Below are 19,937 nucleotides of genomic sequence, written 5' to 3'. Positions count from 1 at the left end.
TAATGCTGTTTCTTCAGTCTATCTTCTACTTTAACAAAACAAGCTTGTTTTCCCTTAATACCCAGCCACTATATGGCATATTACAATAACCTAAGTACCAAGGGAAGCTGTGTCTCCCTCTCCCTCAGCTTCTAAGTGCTACAAAAAGAATCAGTCAATTCTGATTTTAGCACAGGGACAAGCACTCCTCATTTAGAAATCTGTGCCACAGACCACTGGTCCATAAAGCATGGACTCTGGGTCCCTGTTCTTAATCTTTTAGGAAAACACCAAATCCTACTGCTGTCTAAAATGAGATGTTTAATGTTGAAATAAACTACAAATCAGTGCACTGTCTCCTTCCTCAAGCAAGAATGCATCTTAAAAAAATATACCCTAGTGAAAAGGGCAACTGAGCATAACCATCACCAGGATCTTGGTCTTTAACACCACTCCCCGGGAAAAAAAAAAACTGTGCTCCTAAGAGAAACGACCAATTTCAGGGTTGAGCAGAATAAGTACAAGATAAGATCAAATCTTGTTTTGACAGAAAGTAAGGAAACGTATATAGAAAGACATCTTTCAACGTTATGCCACTATCTGATTGCATAACCTAAAATTTGGTAGCAAAAAAGGTTACTTATCAATAAATGCAAGTGCTTCAGACTCTTGGCATTTGGTGATTTAGTATTCTCAGTTTTAACTATTTAACTATTTATGAATGATCTCAAAAAAAGAGCCCCCAGCAAATGACAATTTATGATTCTGCTAAGACACAATAAGAGTATAATAGTAAGTCACTAGATATTGAGTGAGTCCAGCCTATTCAGCTAAACTACCTGCCTACTTTGTTCTCACCTATTTGACAACTCATGTTAAAGTGCTACTTGATTCCTTCCTTAAATTTTTAAACTGAGCTGAAGAGAGAGCCAGATGCTAGTGAGAGAGAGAAAATGAAAATGGACATAACTAAGAAAATGATGTTTCTTGGCTAGAAAAAAACCCCGAATTTTTAGGTAAATAAAATTAAATGTTAATTTAATTTCATTTACCTAAAAAATGAGGATTTACAAATGAGGATTTACGGTGGCAATGAGGATTTACAAATTCCCAAGATGAACTCTTGTGAATGTCCAAGGACTTGAGCCAAATACTGTTCCAGGAGTGCCCAATTGCAGCTGAATCCAAGAATCACCTTTTTTAAAACACACATTCCTGGGTGTCTTTCTCCAACTTAAAATCTTCTGAATCATGAACTCTGGGTAGAGATTCTGGTACCATCAGTGCAACTGATGTCACTCATAGTAACTTAGTGACAGAGCAACAGCTACTTCAGAGTTCATCAACACACGAAAGTGCTACTACTTCTTTTTATTTGTTTTCATTTTCATATTTCAAAGTAAAATACTTTACTGAATATTGTAGAAGCATTTGAACAAGAGGTTCAAATGATAGAATCTATCATTCTCTCATTATCCTCCTACATTAACTAAATTTGAGCTTTTGTTTATCCCTCAAGAGCTGATTGATGCCTATTCTAAATTCCATTCAGTGAGGTAAGTACATATTCCAACTCTATTTGTAGGTAATAAGATTTAAATACAACAAATGAGAAGACAGGAGAAAACGTAAAATAAAGTAGAAAACAGTTGGCAAGGAAATTCATAAAGCAGACCTCAGTTATAAATTCAGTATCTATACAATACTAACTATATATTACTACAATACTAATTATATATTATATTAAACAACACTCTTTTTTTTTTTAAAGAGAGAGGAGAGAGAGAGAGAGAGAGAGAGAGAGAGAGAGAGAGAGAGAATTTTTAATATTTATTTTTTTTTAGTTCTCGGCGGACACAACATCTTTGTTGGTATGTGGTGCTGAGGATCGAACCCGGGCCGCACGCATGCCAGGCGAGCGCGCTACCGCTTGAGCCACATCCCCAGCCCTTAAACAACACTCTTAAGTGATGATTAAATAAATGAGCAGGATCTTTTCAATGTCTTAGGAATACATTGCTTATGATCATGTCTTCAAAATTACATATATTTAACATACCATAATTGGGTTGGTCTGGCTGAGCAGTTTGTGCAACTAGGTCTTTATTATGTCTCAGAAATAGTATTGTGTTTCTCAGAGTAAGTGCATGATCAAAATATCTCTGTGCTTCTCCTTCACCAGTGCTCTGAACCTAAATCAAAAGAAAACAGATTTTTGCAATAAATAACACTTTCATGCCATTAATTTCAATAATCATGTAATAAAGATATTAGGACATTATTTAAAAGCAACAGATCAAAAACTTGCCCAGGGGGCTGGGGTTATGGCTCAGCGGTAGAGCGCTCGCCACGCATGTGCAAGGCCCTGGGTTCAATCCTCAGCACCACAATAAAAATAAATAAAAAGTTATTGTGTACAGCTACAAACAAATAAATAAATATTAAAAAAACAAAACTTGCTCAGGCAATGCTGAAAAAAATAATAGAAATTACTCCAACAAGTAAAACTAATAATTTTAGCAAGAGAATACTAACTTAGACCATTATATAAGTTATAGGTCCATATACCATTCAAATAGGGTGCTTAAAAACTCTAAAACCCATATTCTGTTTCATCCAATAAGTACCCCAATCCACAGCCCCTCTAATTCTCATCACTTTGCTCACAATTTTGTATCATCAGTTACGAGGCACACTGGAATATGTGAGTGAACATGGATGTTGGTCACTGATGGACACACAGCTCAAATTCATTCACCAAGATTTACCTAGTATCTCCTACATAACGTGACCAGTCTGGGAGATAAAGACTAAACAGACAAAAGTCTTGACTTCACTGGCCTTATATCTAATGCATGCTCTTTGGACAATGAGTGTGTCACCTGTTTTTATTTATCTACATATATATAAATAAAATAGTTTTGTTTACATATATCCTAGGAAAAAACACAAAAAAAAATGGAAAGAGAGGTCTAAAGGGATGATATAATTAAATTTAATTGGTAACAAGATCAACTAATTAAGCTTAATGACAATCAGTGTACTTAAAAAATAGCTAAGAAACACTTTTAGAACTAAACTTCAGCCAAAAACATTTTCCCAAGAATGACTATGTCATTAAAAAACAATATAGATATATAGCAAGTAAAAGAGCAGATGTGATCTTGAAACTATAAATGATAAAAAAGACTAGCTGAATATAAAAAATATAAAAACCAGGAAACCAGAACTTAAAATTGCAGGAACAAGGTAAAATGTAATTAGCAAAAGATGATACACTATAAGAAATAGGGTTAACAAGTGATTTTAAAAAGCACTTAAGGAATAATGAAGCATATAGATCAAAGTAAAACAGACCACTTAATTGCAAGGATTATCTCATATATATTTTGCATTAATTAAAGTAAAACTCCTATGAAGGAAAAGCAATAAAAAATACTTAAAATATAAAAGAATTACAGGATCATCAAAAATTCTCTAAATAGCACATTTAATATACAGAGTTCATTTAGAGTTCATTATTAAATTATTAGCCAAGGAACAGGTTAGGCACACCAACTGTCATATATAAAGATGAGCAGAAAACAGAATAAAATATCCAGGGTATAAAAAACACCAATAAAGGCCATCAAAATTTAGAGCTAAGAAAAACTAGGGCTGTACTCACAGGGAAAAAGGTGGCTAAGAGCAAATATGGCTGAAGTCTTCAAGATGCTAAAAGGGATAGTGAGAGCGGACATAAATATGAAACCAGGGACACTGTTCCAGGTTCAAGATAACAGGAACAAAAACTTCAAATAAAATGGCTTAAAGGGTAAACTTAAGAGTAACACCAGAAAAAAAGGTTATTTTAAAAAAATTCAATTTAAAAAATTACATACAGATGAAGATTTCTATTCCCCATTTCTCATTATAACATATTAAGAGACAGATGAGGTAGACATACCACCTTAAAAAAAAATCATAAAATTAATTCGCCCACTCAGTGTTTAAGTCTAAATGATTGCCATAATACTAAGGTGGGGAATGACTAAGAATAAGCAAGAATACGCCAAAAATCCATGATAATCAACAGTCAATATAAATGATATTTCATCAAGCTAGGAAATATTTCAAATGCTCTGCCATCCCTTAAAATGATATCTAAACTTACCTTTTCTAGTTCTATAAGAAAGCTGTCCAGAGATTCATCTGAGAGTTTGCCTACTTCAAACATTGTGACTGCATGACTTTTCAAGTTCTGAAAAAAAGAAACAAAAATAATAAAGTTAAAGATAAACATAATATCTTATATTTCTAATATTAAGTCTTATATTTTCTAGGACTTGTAGAAATTAAGCCTTGTAATTTCTAATTACACTTTCCAATACAGTCAAATTTGAAAATAGGTGAGATAAGGAGCTGATTCTTCCAATTACAAAAGCAACCCTTACTAAAAATTATTATATCCCCTAAGGAATATAAAACAAATCAAATGTTTTCAGAAATAAATCCAATACTTACACAAAGTTATAAGAGCACTGAATTATTTTAATTTGTACACATCTTTAAATTTAAACAAACATTTGACTTACTGGTGAAAGATTTCCCATCATTAAAAAGGCAGTAAGAGTTGAATCAAATAGGAAGGCAATACGCTTCGTATATCCTGTAGACAGACTCAAACTGCTTAAACTAGCTGTGTCAGCTGAAAAAAAAAAATCATAATTTAAAAATTTTAGGCAAATAAAAATTATTCTTTGCCTATCACTTAGAATGTATTTATGAAAATACATAAATCAAATATAAGCAATATTAGAGTCACAAGAGATTCCAAGCACACCTATCTCAAAGCACAAAGACTTTTTAAAAAATATTTTTTAAAAGCATTTACTTTTGTAACAAGTTTCTTGAAAACTAATAATAAACACTTGGTATAACTGTCAGATGAACAAGACTAACTGGCCTAACCCCTTCAGACCAGTCACCTGAGTCAAGTAACAAAAGTCTTGAAAGAAAGTCCATGTTGCCTTCCTCCTCCCCAACAGCGTTAAACCCTGAGCAGTCCCCTCACGCATTACTCTTTACCTCCCTTTGCGCTTAGCCCATACTGTTCTCTTGGGCTGAAATGGCCTTCCCTCACTGACCAGCAGGCTAGCATTCACTGTCAGCCCAAGTAACATCTTTGCCATGAAGGCTTCCCACACCTCTCCAGACAATAAAGGGTCTCTTCTTTGTACCCCACAAGCACCATAATTGGTGCTTTCAATTTTGTGATTTTTTTTTTAGTTGCACTCTCTTCTCCCTAGATTTAATTCTCAGAAGGATGTGCCATATTTTGTCAATTGTATACCCCTAAGGCTTAGTATAATGCCCAATATGTGGGTAAGTATTCAAAAACTGCATATTGAGTGAAGAAAATTTAAAAGAAAAAACTATAAAATAACTATAAGAGTATATGTTTAGACAGATACTGTACTTAAAAACAACCTCTAAATAAATGGAGTTATTGCTAACCTGGATCTTCTTGACTATTTGTGTCTGTGTCAGTAGCCGAAGAAGCTTCTTGCACAGGACTCCGACTTTCCCCACCATCCCATGATAAGAGCATCTTTTGTGGATCTAAAGTACTCCTATTAATGAAGAATACATTCACTTAAAAATCATAAAAAGTATCTTACATAAAAATAACCACTGAAGTCAGTACTTAAATTATGAACAATCTAAATTCAGTCTTATACTCAAGTCTGAATTTAAGATTGTAGGGCAAAAAATGCTCTGCCCACATACAATAAAATCTTCTAACCAAGACCCATGGATAGGCTTAAGGGAATTCAAGAATCTTTCAAAATTGTGTGTACAATATCTTATATGCTTTTTTCTATAGTGAAGGTTCTTAATTTTTACCAGATTCTAAAAGATACATTTTATACAAAATATTTGAAATTACTAATATATAAGGTTTATACCACAAATGACAAATTGAATAAATAAAATTTCTTTGTATACAATTAATTTTTTTCAAAAGAAAACTTTCATATGTCACACTAAATGAGTTACTTTAATCTGTTTACGGATGGAACATTCTTCCACGATGAATGAAGTTGATCCAAATTTATTACTTGTCCCTTCTTATGGGCAAAGCCTAATCGGCAATACATTGAAACAGCATTCTGAAAGGAATATGCAGAAAATTAGCATTTAAAATAAACTACACATCAAAATATCTGTAAAGAAAAAAAATACTATAAGAGACACACCTCTAGTGATCCTCAAACACTTCACACTACAGTTAGAATAAAAACAGCCTCTTTAATAGGCCTGTTCAGGTCTTCATATGTACAACTGTGTGGTGGGGGCTGAGGGAGGCCTGCTCCCCCCTCTCTGGCCTCGCCCTCCTACATCTACTCCAATGAGGCAAAATTGTGTCACTGACTGGGCTCCCTACAAGATCTCAATCGGGCCTCCCTTGCTACACACATTTGTGCTAGTGCTCTCTTTCATTTCATCAGTAAAAAACTAACTCAGGGCACCTCATCTTGCCCTTTTGTCTCTCTGCAAACCATGCCTATACTGTGCATTCTCCCAAAGCAGCTAATAACAATTTCTCATACCTTTGTTTCTCAGTAGTGTATCAAAATAAAAATCAACTAGTAAAATGTATCGGTCACATTACAAAGAGTATAAATATAACATACCTTAACCAGAGATAAGTCTATCTCAAGGACATTGGCAAGCTGAAAATTAAATTAAAATTTATTTTTTAATCTTAGAATTATTAGCCACCATTCAGCAATAATAGATAAATGTAATCATTATCAGAAAAAAATTAATTATCAATAATTGAAAGACTGAATAAATTTTTAATTCAGAGGTTTTTTTTTCTTTCTTTATCACTAAGATACTAAGAGTAATATAAATCTAGGTAGTGACCATAATGATTTAAGATTCCTTACTCTTTAATTTTGTCTCATTTAAATTAAAAAATTCCTAAATAAAAAAAAAAAGGAAAATTACAGGAAGGAAGAAACGAAGGGAAAGAAATACAGAGTGAATTAACAGAATCATGTTATATGTATATATATACATAAATGTACCAAGGGGAATATCTCCTTTACATATATTTAGAAAGTACCAATCAAAAATAAATAAAGAAAGGCTGAGGCAGAAGGATCATGAGTTTAAGGTCAGTCTCAAGAACTCAGAGAGGGACTAAGAGACTCAGCAAGAACCTGTCTCTAAATAAAATATTAAAAAGGGCTGGAGATGTGGCTCAGTGGTTCAGTGCCCCTGGGTTCAATCCCCAGAATCAATAAATAAATAAATAAATAAATGACTGGAAAGAAAATTGATGGAGTACAGGAAAGATAAGGGGAAGGGAGGAAAAAAAGGGAGAGGGAATGGGGATTGAAATCAAATTCTTTATTAATTATGTCAAAGGGAACCCAAATACTACGTATGAATGTAATGCTCTAATAAAAGAAAATATAGTATATAAACCTTTACTAAGAAGAGGCATACAAAGTTATTTAACCAAATTATAAATTATTGATATAAAAATTTTATTAGGCATTTACATGAATTAAGAATGGTGACATTTAAATATATTAAAGGTCTCTCAATTTCTCAATGAATAGAATTTGAACACATCTTAACCATATTATTAAAATTTTTTTACATACTCTACATAAACTTATTTCTTAAGATTTTTTTTCACAAAATGTTAACACACTTACCTCTGCAACATTAGTGTGCTCATCTATTGAAACAAATATTTTATAGAGTAGAGTTTCAAAATAATCACCCTGTACTCGATTCATTACAAAACCTTCAAGAGGAGGAACTAAAATAAACAAAATAGACTTTTCTCAGTTACATGATTTTTTTAAAAGAATACATCTATTCATTTGGGCTGGGGATGTGGCTCAAGCGGTAGCATGCTTGCCTAGCATGCGTGAAGCCCAGGTTCGATCCTCAGCACCACATACAAACAAAGATGTGTGTCCGAAGAAAACTAAAAAATAAATATTAAAAAATCCTCTCTCTCTCTCTCTAAAAAAAAAAAAAGAAAGAAAGAAAGAAAGAAAGAAAGAAAAGAAAACATCTATTCAAAAAAGAGAATCCTCCTCCTTAGGAACTGAATATAACTTTTGATTTATTTTATCTACCCCACAGAAAGTTTCATAAACTCCCAAAGTTTAGGTCACATACAACAATACCTACATAGAAAGAACTAGGAAGGGAGACCACAAAAATTTGCAAAGAATTATTTAATTCTCTACAGAACTCTTAGGGTTACTGAGGCAGAGAAACTGTTGAAAGACATGGACCTGGTCCAAAGGCAGAGGTGTACGGAGGCTGCTTCAGAAAGGGGAAGTGTGCAAAGGGTTTCTGATGTATGTGCCATGCCTCACAGGCAGCAGGACTGGCTAGGCCAAAGCAGAAAAGGACTTCAAGAAGAGACCAGACGGATGGAAAGTACTGGCTCTCTGCCTTTCTCCCTGTCACCTCACTGTATCCTGAGAAGAGGGGGAATTTAATCTGCATGACTGCCCCAATTATCAGCAGTCACCAGTATAATTTGCTCTTTGGGACTTTGTACTCTCTCTCTTCCACAATAGTGAGAAGGTTAAGACCTCCTCTACACATGTGGCCCAACCACTGCTGTCCACCTGAAGCTTCATTCATACTCATTTGGTCCAAATGCTCTAAATCTCATTTACCAGAGAGCTTTGCCAGCCAGTGATAAAGAAGCACTATGCTTTTCTTTGCCATTCTCCCATGTGTACACTTCCCATGAAAATATCCTGGGAAAGGAGTGTCTAGGCATAGCAGCATTTGGGTATTCCTGTGTCCCCTGGCCCTAATGCCATCTCATTGTACACAAAACTTAAATTCTTCCTAAAAGCAAAACATAAGACACAATACAAGTGATTAAAATTAAAATACTATATAACTACAATGTACATTTCAGGACAGGTTACATACTTTATAGATCTGGTTCCTGTCCTTTTCTAACTTAGTGCTATGATTTCCAGTTATCTAGGGACTTCAAGGATGAAAGTCTTCTTTTTAGAAATATTTTGGAAATCCCATATTTAATGGCATTACTTCTTTTCCTACACTATAAGCTGTGTGAAAATAATACTGAATGGGGCTGGGGATGTGGCTCAAGAGGTAGCGCGCTCGCCTGGCATGCGTGCAGCCCGGGTTCGATCCTCAGCACCACATACCAACAAAGATGTTGTGTCCGCCGAGAACTAAAAAATAAATATTAAAAATTCTCTCTCTCTCTCTCTCTCTCCTCTCTCACTCTCTCTAGGAAAAAAAAAGCGTCCCTTAAAAAAAAAAAAAAGAAAATAATACTGAACAATTATGAAACACTTACTAAGCACTGGACTATTCCCAAGTACTTTACATATACAATTTCACTTAACCCTCTTAACCCTGTGAGTTATACAGTTAATCTAATTACCCCTATTTTAGAGATAAAGAAACCAAGCCATTAAGAGTATAGAAATTTTCCTAAGCTACAATTATAGCATCTCTATATTTTAAAAAAAGTGGAACAGTCTCTAATATATTGTTAAAACTGAAAGTATGAACTAAAATACACACCTCATCTGTGAAAAAATAAAACACATCAAAAAGTATATATACAGATATGTATATAGGCATGTATATGTACAAGCCCATGTGCACAGATTTACTCCTAAAAGGATACGAGAAACTGGGTAGCTTAAGCACAAAAGTGGGAGACAGACTCTTACACTCATTTGTAAATCTAGAATTTTGCATCATAAGTATTCCCTACTCAAAAATGTTAAATAAATGAGTAAATAAAAGAAAAAATATCTTGGAATAGTCACAAGGAAAACCTGGTCACAACAAATACTAAAATTTACTCTAAGACACCATAATCAAGAAAACATGGTCTCATTGGGAGATAAAAGGATATCAGAATTAGATCCAATATAGAGGGGAATTCAGTATGGGACAAAAGTCATACTTCCACTCAACATAAATGAGTTAATGAAAAAACAGCTAGCATTTGCCCAAATGCTACTGGCTATTCAAATAGAAAAAAAAACCAAGCTGGACCCTGTCTCACATCAAATATTAAAGTTCCAAACAAACTACAGATTTAAACACATGGATTGCTAAAGTTTCCAAGATTCTTAGACTAGTTATATATCCTGAAAGCATTCCACTCAAGCATAACAGAAATCTAGAAGCAATAAAAGGGCAGACATAAAATATGCAGCTAGAAAGTATGATCAATGATGAAATATATTTAATTCAATAACAGAGACTTTATAAAGATTTTTCCTAGGACTAGGGTTGTGGCTCAGCCACTAGAGTGCTTGCCTTGCACATGTGAGGCACTGGGTTCAATCCTCAGCACCACATAAAAATAAACAAAATAAAGGTATTGTGTCCATCTATAACTAAAAAAAATTATTTTAATTTTTTGAAAAAGAATATTTCCTTCAAAGTATTTGTCCCCCCTCATCTGTGTTTGTTTTATCACCCATACTGTTTGTACTTTTATTGAAACATTTCTGAAATGCCTCCTCTGAAATCATCTTCAGGTGTCTTTTGTGTTGAACTTCGTGGTTTCCATGTTGCCAACCTGCTTTTCTCTCACAGGTTTATTCCAACTTAGGGCCCAGCTAGAGAGGCAACATGGTGAAAAGTAAGGTGAATTAAGCAGTTATAATTTTATGGATTTGTCTGTATCACCAAAAACTATCAAGTACTAAATGTGGCAGAATACATCACTGTAATGGAGCAGCCATCCTTTTGGCCCTTCTGTGAATGCTTCTTTCAAAAGAACTTAGAGATAATGTGAGTCAGTGTTCAAACTGTCAGTCAAAATGAAACAAGGACTAATCTTTTTAGGTGGATCTCAAATTAGTCAGTGTCAGTTTATCAGATAAGAACAGGAACTAGAATAATGTTTTCATATATTCCAACTGCAACAGGAAACCACTATTACTTGTCTTCCAGAAATCATTTCTTTATTAAAAGGTTTTTAAATTTTTAAACTAGTATTCTATTCTTTACACCATCAACTATAGAAACCCAAATTAGTATTTCATTTAACTTTTTAGCTGTCTTTCCAAGTTTAAAATAGAACTCATGTATGCATATGATTAAAAATGCATTACTAAAGAATTGGAAATACATGTTAGCCCAAATAAAGGTCAAAATACACTACAGCAAGATAACCTGTCAAGATTCAACACTGACATGGGGGAATATTTCCTTCACATCACCAAATAATCCCTGTCACCACTTATTTGTTAACAGTATGGAATACTGGAATTTGACATTTTATATATGATTACATAAATATTAGATATCTTAGTATGAATTTTAAAATACCATAAACAAAAACAATAGTTAAAACACACTAGAAAACATACTTGTAACACACAAGTGCTAAATATTATAAGTGCTTCTACAAAGTGGCAAGAAATTTAAACTACAGAAAAAGGATACTAATAACCTTATTAGCACTATTGTAGGGGCAAAAAACTAAAAATGACCTCAATAACCAGCAACAGGGAAAGGGTTTAATAAATTGATATACTCATTAGATATAGAAGGAAATAAAAACACAGCCTCTTAATATTGGTCTCACTTAAACAGATGGAGGGAGGGTGAAGGAAATAAAAACAAAAAAGACTACAATAACATATAAAAATAAGATGTGTTACGAGGAAAATATACAGTTCTATGATACTGCTGAATATGTGTAAGAAATGCTATGCACTGAACAAGACTAAAAGGTGACAATGAAATTTATAAAAACACTGATCTGATCTGAGATTCTGAGAACTCTGCTTCAAGGTTAATACAGGATAAATATAACATAAAAATGAAAATAAAAAGTTTAAGTAAACTATTATAATGATTACAATATAATAATAAATGTTTTTCCTTGAAAAATCTTAACACCTAAGATTCTAGAATGATCTTTGTCTAATTTATTGGGATGATATGTAGTGCCCCACACCTAGTAGCTATTCAAAAACCAGTGAGAATGTTAGCCCAGACTTACCTGCTATACAACTGTCATCAGATATCGGTACATCCAGATAAATAAATCCTTTGTTATATAAACCTACAGAAGCAAAAGCATCTTGTTTTATCTCATTTATTAAATTAATAACAGTTAATTTTAAAAAAGACTCCTAATTTCAATAAAAATTCTTAAAGTAATGCTATGTGAAGATGAAAAAAGTAAAACAGAAGAGAAAAAGAATTACATTAAAGTTTTAAAATCTTGGTTTCCTATATATATTCATAACTATTAAAATTTTTCTTACTATTCATTTGTATAAATTTCTAGTGTATATCACTAAGTGGAAAACAACAGACTAGAGTCACACTTCAAATATTAACATCCCTTAGGAAATAGTAGTATTTGTGCCTAACTGGTAAGTAATTGCTATTAGTTTTCAATGGTTTAAAACAAGCTTTTATATTGACAAAAGACCATTTCTACTAACCACTTACTATGTACTATATTGTAATCTAGTGATCCAGAGAGTTGAGGGCCTGAATCGATGATCTTATCAATAGCGCATTTCTCAGGCAAAGTGCATATCTAAGAAAAGCAAAATATTTCCAATTAAGTTCTGTCCAAATTAACTAATTCTTTAGTCTCCTGAAATCTACTCATTATTGAAATCAATAATTCCATGTCATTAGTTGAATGAACTATATACACTCTTCATTTATCACTCTAGAATTCAAAGATCTACAGAAATAAATTACTTAAGTTGCCAAAATCTATAATACCAATAGAATTTAGAGAATGAAGTCACTATATAAATATCATATTTGTTGGTTAGTAATAAGTCTTGCTAATAAATACCAATATCTTCTCCTCTTCTTTGAACTGGAATCAGATCCATTTGCTGATTCTGAATCTCTCAAAACAGAAATTGATTCAAATTCCAGATATTCACATATTCATTATCAGAGACAAGAAGGTTCATTAGCTTATGACGCAGTTTGACAACTCCATTAGAAAGTACTTATTCTGAAGCCAAATTTCTAAACCTTGTATTTATTGGCTTTAATATACCTTCCAGAAAAAATTAAATACAGACCACTCCCAAAAAAGGCCATCTACTCACTTACATTCAACTACACATAGATATGACCTGGTCTCGAGGTCCCCTCAATACTCCTCCCCCACACATTCCTCTAAATCAACACCCCCTCCAAAATATATAAAACTTATATTAAATGTGGTTAGACCAACAGGAATACCATTTTCCTGATCTTGACACTATCATAATACTGAAGCACCTATCTTTTCAGTATAGTAATTCAACAAAATGATTAGCACACAGGTTCCATAGCAAACCGTCTAGGTAAAAATCCTTGACCTCTACTATCATAATTTGAGTCATTAATTAATTGCTCTGTGCTCACTTTCCTCATCTGTGAAATGGGATACAAACAATACTTTCCCTTGGGGTTGCTATAAGAACTACACGAAACAATATAAGCAGCAAATATAACAAGAGTACATGTCACACAAGTACACAACAAGTTTTCAAAAGCAACGGCAGCCATATCATTGCTATTGGTAGCTATGGTATCATATATCACTTACTGCCTAATGAACATGCCCAGATACTGTACCTGAACTATGTCAAGTCTCCCTCACTGTTAAAAAGCATCTTGGAAACTACCAATAGCCTAGCCTACTAAGATTATTTCAGATTTTGAATGAGTTTAATTTTCTATAAGAAACCAAATATTGTTATTTTTTAAAATATTATATAACAGCAATTAAAAGTTGTAAAAGTAAGTTTAAAAAATTCTGGTTTTAATTTTAAAGATCTCTACCTTGATGTCATCTTCTGTGATGTATCCAGACTGTACCACCCACCACGCCTCTATGGTGATTTCTACTGGCTTTATGGGCAGAAGATCACGAGCCGTTTTCCTTCTGAAGAATTTCTGCAATAATACAAACACTTGAGAATTTGCAGACAAGCAGACAACCTAAAATGACCACTTTCTTCTTTTATCCAATCATGTAAGTTTGCTTCTACCAGGAAAAATAAATATCTTTTAAATTCTCATGTTTTAAAATCTTACTATTCTAAATAAACTTGAATGGAGAAAGTCATTCTTAAATTGTTTCAAGTAAATTACCTTAAATCATTAAATCACTAAACCTGAATCAAAATCCAGAAATGAAGACCAAGAGGTGAAAAGTGTACTTGAAAATATGTACTTATACACCCATTAATTGAGCTCCAAGTCCAGGATGGGAAAGCAGAGCAAAATTAATTTAAAAAACTAAATGTTTTATGCTGATTTTAAATTTAATAATCACTTAAACCGTAACCTAGAGAATACTCAGGAATTATTTTTATATGGTATTTGCTCAAAGAAATTATAATTCACTACTTCTACCATTTAAAAAAAAAAAAAAAAAGACTGCGATAAAGATGCCAAACAAGGAAAAAGAAAGGGAAATGACTTACTTTTGATGATCTACACTGATTCATAAGATCAATATACTGGTTCCTTCCTATGCCAAGAAGCCTCAGACCTTTAAAAAAAAAAAAAAAAACTTTCCTTTAAAGACATTTAATATCTTGAAATATCACATACTCTCAAGTGACTTTAGTAAAAACCCTTAGCTTATATTCATCTTTTAATTACTGACACAGTTCATCAGTATCAAATTAAAAAAAAATTCTAAAGTATAAAAGAAAACTAAACTAAAAAACTGTGGGAGAGAGGAACTCAAGCTAAAACTTGAACAATGTTGAAAGAGAACATTTTTAAAAAGCAGAACTGCTCCCAATTTTAAGAAGTACAAATGTACTTCTCAGCAAAGCTTCTTATACAACAGACCTATGTCACATTTCAAATACATACTTCATTAAAATAACCATAATAAAACACCAACAAATTATGTTGGTAGAAACCGTACATATCGTGTTGTAAAAATATTGTACAAACATTTTCTTCCTTCATTTGGTAAATAGAGTCCAAATACCAAAACAAAAATTCATTCTCTAAAAATATGATTAGTTCTACTTTCCTGATTCTACCACTCCAAAATGTTCCTCTTTTAGACATTTAGATTAAATCTTACACTTGATGTGTATTATACAATGAAATTTCCATTAACAATGTTCTAGCTGTTCTCATTTTTCACGTCTCAGACTAAATCACATCGAAATACTGACAGACAATACCATGCATGCACAAAGACAAAATCTCAACATACCTCCCTGGGTACAATTAAATACTTACAGTCAGCAGCAGTAAAATTGGGCAATGAATCATAACTTTTCTCACTGTTCATAATGTCCTTTTAAAAAGAAGAAATTTAAAATTTGAAATGCAAAACTGCCTTACATGAAATCATGTGTATAAATATACATTAATATTGACAAACAACACCAGTTATTACAGGAAGTGGTGAGATCTTAGTTTAGTCACCTAAAGCAAGCATGCCACACTGTAGGGCTTACTCTATGGTCCCCTCCTAGTAACAGAAGAACAGACTTTCAAGTCTGGGTTTCTCACAACACTCTAAATGAATCTATGAATCCCAGACATTTGCCCTGTACCCTCTGCCCTATGGAAACTATACAAGAATGCCTCATTAGAGCTCAGGGTTCTAATATCTCCATACTTCATCCTGATCCTAGAGTCTATCCTAAGAAAAGGTCACAGCTCTACCAACATGCATTTAAATACATACTACCAAAAGAGATTCTAGTCACTTAGGAAGCTTTTGCTCCTGTGAGTTCCAATTAGCTGCAGAATTTAACTCAGAATGTAGCTTCTTCCATCCCCTATCTCTTTGTGTAGCTGTGGGCTGAACTGAAGAGCTGGCCATCAGCTGCAAAGCATCCCTGATATGCAGTCCCACCCCATTCTTACCGGTTCACTCACACTATAAACTTACCTCCATAATCCCAGTATAGTAGGAAAATGGTGTTATCCGCAGACCCTTCACCATAATATCTGATAAGTGGTAAGGATACAGCATGAGGTGATCTCGACTGTACTTTAGCAGCTCCTCATAGTATTTGCGTTCATCTTTCTTGACATGTTTAACTGTAGAAGGAAATTTTCCAGTTTTTTTTCAGATGTCTTTTAGTTACATAATCACTATAAATGTAGTAAGAAATACTTTACAAACCAATATCAATTTTTTAAAGTATGTAAGTTAAAAAAAATAATAAAATATTCTAAGTTGGAAAAAAAGAACAATTATACCCCAAGAAATAGACCTGAGCATAAAAGTAAAATGTATAATGGTACATTTAAGTAGAGAAATAAATCTTAAATTGGAAAACACAAAAAGGTAGGAAACAAAGGCCAGAGTCTCAAATCCCTTACTGTGTTACTTTTGTTCCTTCACATGAAACAGAGTCTCACTATGTTGACCAGGATAAGATCAAACTTGAAATCCACCTTCCTCAGCCTCACAAAGTAGCTAGGATTATAGGCACACACCACTCACTGTACCCAGCTTAGATATTGCTTTTTAAAATAGACAAATTGCATGTTAGCTTTCAATGAACTCAAGTATATTTTTAAAAATCATTTGGAAAAGGTTTATATAGAAAAAGTATCTCAGGACTAGAGGTATATTTCAGTGGTAGAGCACTTGCCTAGCATGTGCAAGGCCCAGGGGTCAATTTCCAGCACTACAAAAATAAAAATTAAATATAAGAGTTAATATACCAAATTAATTACCAAATCAATCTAACAAATAAAAAGCAAATATTTTAAAATTTGGAGTTTAAAAAATGATGAAACCAACTATGTTTAAAAGTTTTCCAATTATTATAGTAAGTTTTTCATTAAAGTCTTATTATTTAGAAAATTTATAGCAGCAAAAAAAAAAATCAAAGTTAAAAATTATTAAAAACTAAACTTTTCCTTTTCTCACCCCAGGCAAAAAGAGAACACTGAATTAGGATTAATATTCTACAGGAAAAATGAACCTATAAACAATACTCTAAAAAATAATTTTCATCAGAATTGGAAAGAAAATTGTACTTGCTAATACAAATTGTTTCATTTTGAATGGATCAGTACAGCGTTCCTTAAAGGTTTGTACATGGAATAATTTCAATACCATGAAATATATATTGAAAAATAGGGTGAATTTATGAAAACAATAAATCAGCAACCATCATTTCAACCCCAATATAAAAACATCTCTACTCACCTAAGTTATTTCTGTATCGTAGTTGATTGCGGATACTGTACAGGACAACCTGCTTTTCATATTCTCTCTGTGAATTTCCAAGACTCTAAAGAAATTTCAGATAAATATTAAACAGCTTGCAAAATGAATACTACTACTTTTTTCTCCCAGAAAATGTCAAAACTATGACTCCTAACTTTATCCCGGCTTCTCTAATTTCCAGAACTAAATAAGAAATACTTTCTTAAGTTTTGCTATATTAACTTTCCCACTTCGGTATTAAAGCAAAAGTTCAATGTTTCTTTTTAGTCTGCCTTTCTAAAATTATTTACTAAAATTGCCCAAAATATTGAATATCAAAGAGCAGTGTGAGCATAACTTCACTTAACAAAGTTCTACATATAGCGATTTCCTTCTTGAACACTCCCAATTTGTGTGTGTTAAATGAATGGATAGATGGTGTCTTGCACCTACATTTTTTCAAATTGAAGAACAGCAACTATGGATAGACAGATTCCTGACTCGTAGTCACTTATAACAGAGAACTAAGATTATTAAAGATTAAAATTTCTAGATAATATGTGTTTCAAATGTACTTAAGAATGCTTCTTTAAAATGCCATTTCCTTGTGGCTTCATTAGAAAACTGTTTTAGAATTCTGGCATCCAGCCATCCTTGGAATCTTGGAGGCATTGCTTCCACTATCCTGAGGATAATAGGGATGCTCAAGTCTCTTACCCAAAATGGTACAGTATTTGCATACAACCTACACATAACCTTCTGTATGCTTTAAATCATCTCTAGATTATAATACATAATACAACATAAATGCTATGTAAATAGTTCTTATACTATATCACCTAGGGAATAAAAGTAAGGGGAAAAAGTTTGTACAAGTTCAGTACAGACATAATTTTTTTCAGTATTTTTGATCAGCAGCTGGTTTAATCTGCAGATGAATATCCCATAGTTACAGAGGGTCAACTGTATTTAATAAGTAAAATACTTTCTAGCTATGCATTTCAGTATTTTCAGTTCAAAGATGGGAGTCTTCATGAAAGGAAAGAACAAGTTTGCTTGACTACAGTCAACATTATATTTACTGTGTGTCCCTAAACTTAACTTAATATACATGGGCTCTCTCCCTTCTAATTACTAGGTATGGTCTTCCCGACACACTATAAAGTGAAACTAGACATCTTTAATGACAGATCAGAGGATTCAGTTCATCATATTTCTTACCATAGGTTTCTGAAAGCAAAGCAAACCTCCATAAATCTTTTGCTTAAGGCACTCTTCATAACAAGACAGATGAAACTCACATCTAAATAAACTGACCCATAACTGAACACACTGGTGGTACATAATGTGAGAAAATTAAGTATCTTTCTTTCTGCATCTAGGTTAGATTACCACAAGTTAAACAGAACTCATACTACTGCCAGAATATATGTGCTTATACTATTTTCATCTGCTTGTAACATTAAAAGATTTGTAAGATTAGGAGTAGAATTCATTATGGAGAAACTATTCCACCATCCTCTATGTAGCACAAAGTCAGAGTCAGTAATGAAGATATTTAGGGGATTCAAAATGTTAAGCTTTCTGTGGAACTTTTAAAGGTTTCCTGTAGCTCTACCACCAAATAAAAGTCTCTTTCTCAAGAAACACAAAACATACACATGCATACTCACACAAGCATGAATTTTGCTAAAACTTTAATAAGTTCCAATCTTTGTTCTTCTGTTTCAAAATAAGTCTTTTAATTTAACAACCATTTCATCCCTTTCAAACTCTATTCCTAGTAAGTCCACAATTAAAAGTATAAATCAAACCACTCACACAAAATATATGGACCCATTATTTATAAGTCTCATAACAAAATATAAAATCTATTAACATGTTAAGTTTTGCACTAGACATTAAGCATTGATGGCCCCAATCAATCAATATACAAATGTGTACACAAATACCCAAAAACCACAATAAAAGTTAACTTAATTCCTTTCTAGACAAAAAAAATGTACAATAAAATATCTTTGTACAGAGATTCTTTGGCTCTCCTCCATTTCTACCCCAAATCTCCCACCATTAACATTTTAAAACATTGTTGCCACCACAGATAGTTTTTTAAAAACTCATTTTACTCTGAAACAATGCTGGTCTTATAGAAATACTGATAGGGCCTGACAAATGAAGTCAGTCTGCATATAAAAGGAGCTATAACAGAGGAAGAGGGACATAGGAATAAGGTACTAGCTATAAAGCATTCATTGTACAGATTATTCTAAAAGCATGAAGACCTTCTAAAGCTGTTATTCCTACAAACCTCAATCTCAATGTATACCATCCCGATGCATACTTCTCTCCCGTAAAAATGCACACTTCAATTGACCCTTTGTGGATTACACAGAACCTCATCATAAGGTATCTCTTAAAATAAAAGGACTATGAATTGTTTTGAACAATAAATACAAGCAATTGATAAACTACAGAAAAATCCTGAAACAAATGGTCCTAATCACAACTTTTTAAGGCATTTTTTTAAACTCCAGTGTGACCTTTATCATACTTTAAAAAAGAAAGTTTCACTCCATCCACATGAAAAAAATGGCTTGAAATACGTTTTTAAAAATATGAAATTTCCTCCCCCCAACTTTCAGAACTATGAAATGTGACTCATTTCCAAATTAAACTCATCAAAACTTACTGGAAATCATCAGAATATTCCATTTGTTTAATGCCAAAATATATTCTTCCCTTA

The 19,937-nt window shown here is 32.8% G+C and overlaps 1 protein-coding gene across 4 annotated transcripts in view; it reads right to left on the bottom strand.

Moving 5' to 3' along the window:
* Nucleotides 1–19,937, bottom strand: part of FAM91A1 (family with sequence similarity 91 member A1) — an 86,174-nt gene that overhangs the window by 17,220 nt on the left and 49,017 nt on the right. For 2 of the 4 annotated variants that reach the window (XM_081266482.1, XM_081266481.1), the window contains exons 2-15: nt 17,195–17,279; nt 15,920–16,071; nt 15,259–15,316; nt 14,478–14,545; nt 13,831–13,944; nt 12,484–12,574; nt 12,026–12,088; nt 7,695–7,801; nt 6,657–6,695; nt 6,019–6,131; nt 5,476–5,591; nt 4,554–4,666; nt 4,133–4,219; nt 2,039–2,171 (exon numbers count right to left, since the gene is read on the bottom strand). In XM_081266482.1, the coding sequence (XP_081122608.1) occupies nt 2,039–2,171; nt 4,133–4,219; nt 4,554–4,666; nt 5,476–5,591; nt 6,019–6,131; nt 6,657–6,695; nt 7,695–7,801; nt 12,026–12,088; nt 12,484–12,574; nt 13,831–13,944; nt 14,478–14,545; nt 15,259–15,316; nt 15,920–16,003 (1,186 nt within the window). In that variant the 5' untranslated portion in view covers nt 16,004–16,071; nt 17,195–17,279. Of the gene's footprint in view, nt 1–2,038; nt 2,172–4,132; nt 4,220–4,553; nt 4,667–5,475; nt 5,592–6,018; nt 6,132–6,656; nt 6,696–7,694; nt 7,802–12,025; nt 12,089–12,476; nt 12,575–13,830; nt 13,945–14,477; nt 14,546–15,258; nt 15,317–15,919; nt 16,072–17,194; nt 17,282–19,937 lie in introns of those variants that run through there. The other 2 variants (XM_081266483.1, XM_081266484.1) reach the window with 2 other exon arrangements.

The sequence above is a fragment of the Spermophilus citellus genome (assembly GCF_964194105.1).
Source record: "Spermophilus citellus genome assembly, chromosome: 14".
NCBI classification, from domain to species: domain Eukaryota; kingdom Metazoa; phylum Chordata; class Mammalia; order Rodentia; family Sciuridae; genus Spermophilus; species Spermophilus citellus.
This window is presented reverse-complemented; position numbering and strand designations above follow the sequence as displayed.